General features: G+C 34.0%; 2 protein-coding genes across 2 annotated transcripts; both read left to right on the forward strand.

Moving 5' to 3' along the window:
* Positions 1-1,993: 1,993 nt before the first annotated feature.
* On the forward strand, positions 1,994-2,470 carry LOAG_17702 (hypothetical protein; the record flags this gene model as incomplete). The annotated part of the gene is made up of 1 exon (XM_020450365.1): positions 1,994-2,470. One exon carries the CDS (start codon positions 1,994-1,996, stop codon positions 2,468-2,470), a length of 477 nt encoding a protein of 158 aa, XP_020305976.1.
* Positions 2,471-2,894: 424 nt separating this feature from the next.
* Positions 2,895-3,188, forward strand: LOAG_17703 (hypothetical protein; the record flags this gene model as incomplete). Its single annotated transcript, XM_003145996.2, has 1 exon — positions 2,895-3,188. The coding sequence occupies one exon, from the start codon at positions 2,895-2,897 to the stop codon at positions 3,186-3,188; it is 294 nt and encodes a 97-aa protein (XP_003146044.2).
* Between the last annotated feature and the right edge of the window lie 975 nt (positions 3,189-4,163).

Here is a 4,163-nt window from a genome sequence, read left to right on the forward strand (position 1 = left end):
CATTGGTGCAATGGATTTGCTGGATCAGATTGCAATATTTCGGGATTGTGAATCATTCGTTATCATTGGTTATATTGTAACTGTGAGAGAAGTTGTATTTGTATGCATGCACTAATCTCAAGAAAGAAGATATCAGTATACAGGAAAGGTTACGCTATATTGAAATGAATAAGAATTTATTCATTTTGAAATTTGGGAATAGCTTTGGAAATTTGACAGGAAATTACCCTGAGAGTTCTTGGAGTGCTCGGAATTACAACGAGTTAGGGAAAAAATTTTGCCAGAACTTCTCTGCAAAATTTTTCAAAACTTTTGCTCATTTGTTTACTTTTTTCAAATTCTACTGGTGATTGTTTAACGCTTTACCAGTAATTGTTTAATGTTACCATTAACATTTCTTCGAAAAGAGCCAATATCATAAACAATTATCAGTTTTTTTTTTTTCTAGAAGCTTTCTGCGTAAGATGTATTCAGGACGTGATTCTAAATAGCAACATCGCGGATTTCATTCTTTCCGGTGATAGAATAATTGCACTTCCGATTCTCTCAAATGTCAAATATTGAAACGAAGAGAAATCCTGCATTTTAATTGCCTTGCTTAATATCAACGCTATGGGTAGATTCTACTTTCTCAATCATTTTGTTAATGAATGATGGGATGGCAGAATTTTCATATTCAGGAAAAGAAGAATGTTAAAACAATGGCGACAAATTGAAAAGCATTTTGCTAAAATCAAATATGTAATGTTGGATTGTTGGCCTATGATAACGAGTCTGATTTGATGGCTGCCTATATTTTCCATTGCATTACTGTATTCTTCGTACAAAGAAGTATGTGATGAGGTACTCATTTTGCTCTTATTAATCGTAATTTCAATCATTCAAATATTTCATTTCAATTCATTCTATCTTCATTTTTGATTCATCCTGAACGACTGAGTTCTTCTGTAAATGTTATGGTGATTCGCGGGAGTCTAATATCATTTGAACAAGATTACAGATAAATGGACGGAGACAGAATCCGCTGAAATCTTCTTGTTTTTGCAATAAATCGACATTAATCTTAACTCACAAACAAACAAATAATTTATCAAAAGAGTTTCCAAGAATACGCAGAAAAAATCAGTCAGCATGGAGAGTCAGTGTGACTCATTGCCGTTGCCAATGGATGTTGGAAGTGGTGGTAATTTCAGTGGAAAAAATTCAGAAGTGTGTAAATCTTTTCAAATTTATTCTTTAACAACAAACCGAGATCCCTTTTTTTTATAAATAAAAAAATCAACAGTAAATATTAATTAATATTATATAAAATCGTTAATAAGCATCAACGTAACTATTTACTATATAATGAATCTAGGAATGATACGATCGTGGATTAAATAAGTAAATAGGATAGATACCCTTTAAGAGTGTACCTAGCATAAATTATTGCAGCAATTAATTTGTAAGTCCAGGTTATGGTACCTTAACAGAAGGGAAACAAAGTAACTTGTGGTAATAGAAACTCATTTCCCGAAGTTTAAATAAGTAAAACCGGATAGGCAAACTTATTCGTCCCAATTAACACTGATTTCTCGTAAAAGGCACATAAAAAGCAATGTTTATTTAATGTTAAGCTTGCCTTTTACAGTTGGCGGTCAAAATATGAAACTTTACTTTGTGATTAAACCCACTTTTCTAGAATTTTAATTAATGCCATCAAATTAAACCACATAGGGCCTTATCCGGAACCCAGTCTCCTTTTCTCTATCTCAAGTTCCTTATACATGATACATTATTGTTGAGAAACGCAACGTATGTGTTTCTCATAACAGCTCTCCGAGGTCATAACTATTTCCTGCACAAATTGAAAAGCCTTTCTACTGTACATTGTAATTGTATACAGTTATGACACAGATATTCTTGCGATTCGATCAATGTGCGACGAATTAACATTATATCGATTTTAGAGTATTGTATGACAGTGCTATGAGGCAGCGGAACGCGCCCGAAAATGTGGTCGACCAACTTAAGCGAAAGCCAATTTAATGAGGTACAACAATGCTGCGTCATGGTTGAAAATATTTTCTTTTTACGATGTCAACGATCAACAATGAGTAGTGGTAAAAATCACCATGTAAACAGCAGTATTGTCAAAGATGATGACTCTCGGTCTGGCAGCAATAATGACACTGAGAGCGATTGCTCTTGCTGCTACAGCTGTATCAGTTTTCTTAAATGTGATCTTGATAATCACTCCGCATTGAAAGATATCAAAGATGGTCCTGTTGTTCTGGCTGAATATGCACAATCAACTACAGCTGGAAAAACTTTGATCTCTAAAAATACATGGCAGAAAAGATTGCATCCCAATGATTTCGAAATTAAAACTACTCAAAAAAAGCTAAAATACCAAAAGCCTACAAATTCTGCCACGATATTAATTGAATTCGAAGCTATTTTATCAGCACGAAAAGCGATTGGTAATTGATTCTCACAACTAAGTAATTTGAAATTAAACCGAAGTTTGGAACTTTTCAAGTTAGCGGCGAATACTCGATATTACGAATCAAAGCATAAGTTACCCGATGTCTGTCCTAATAGTATCGAGAATTTTAGCTGTCTAAGAACAAATGTTAAGGATTTAAATCCATATAATTACATTCATCAAGTTCTTGAATCCAGCCTAACTTCTGTTGAATCTCAGTCTTCTGCGAATCAGAAGGTGGACAAAATGACATCAGTAGTAAACATTACGAAAGCTGCTGATTTGAATTATTCTCCCTTTGCTCAAGATAAGGTTTCCGAAACAAAATCCAAAGAGATTGGAAGAACTACTAAGCATGCTCAAATAAACAGTTTTGCATAAGCTGGAATCGTACCCGAATGAATTTGTTGAAAAGATACATCCAATAATGGAAGTGAATGAAGAAATAAGGAAATGTTCACGACGAAACTCGGAAACAGTGCGGATAATAGATACAGTGACATCAAATGTTCTCATCTCCAACAATTGGCAGATATCGGAAGAAGGGTTCACTGTAATGTTGAATGACGAAAATGGAAAAGTTGCAGCGGACGAAAATATATTTATTCGCAAGAGAATTCTGAAGGGAAATATCGATCAGCAAAGTGAAGATATTATTGAATCTGTAGCAAAAACAATTGTTATGGACGTTATCACCGATCCAATTCCGATGGTATGTTAAGACGAGACAGGTACAACAGAGAAGGAATATCGAACAGAACGGTGAATTATTTTTTTGCTAAAAAAAGAGATGATCATCTCTATTAATCTCTCAACAATCCTGTCTACGAAAGAACGGTGAATCGATTTTATCCCAACCCAAATAGAATTCATGGTAGGACCGGGTCTCCAACAATCAAATCAAGCCTTACTAACGCCTGACGCAATATTTGTGATGTCTCCACCGTCACAGATCACTTCAATCAATTCAGAAACCACCACTCCATCGATAACTGATCAGTTGCCAGTTATAGCCGAATTTGAAACCAATAAAACAAAAAATCGGAAAAAAAGACAGTGGATTAAAATCAAAACCAACCTTGAAGAAAACTTTTGATGAGACTAAGTTTTCTTTTGCAAGAAATAACAATAAACAAATGTGTTTATTTTAACCTTCCATTTCCATTCAGCCATTCCAATGAAAAAAGTCTTCTTCAAGCAATTTACAAATATGACGATACTGTCTCTTTTATATCTTCGCATCCTATTATGTAACCAAGAACTGTATCAAAAGCGTCCTCAACGGGTTCTTGCATATTTTATATTTTTTTGCATGCATTGCAAGCTTATATACCCTAACTTCGCAGTACTTTAACCGACATCAGTCAACAAATGAATGTTTTCAGAAGAATGTTTTCTTATGTTTACTCACAGTAATGATAGTATTATTCAAAGTTTGATAATAGGGTCGTAGATATATCTTATTTCTTGAAAAACTTTTCATTCCTTTTCTAGCAAAATAAAGCTAAAAGAAAACTAGATGTCATCTTCAAACTACTTTTATCATTCGATAATGTGCAGACAAAGACTGTTTGAGATGCAAGAAGAAATATTGGAAATGAACTGGCCATCTGGAATTTAAGTCAGGATGAAGCATCTATGCAAGGGAATGGAAAACAAACCATGCTGATATTTCCCATAAAAGCAGTAAAAGTCA

Source organism: Loa loa, assembly GCF_000183805.2.
Source record: "Loa loa unplaced genomic scaffold supercont3.115, whole genome shotgun sequence".
NCBI lineage: Eukaryota > Metazoa > Nematoda > Chromadorea > Rhabditida > Onchocercidae > Loa > Loa loa.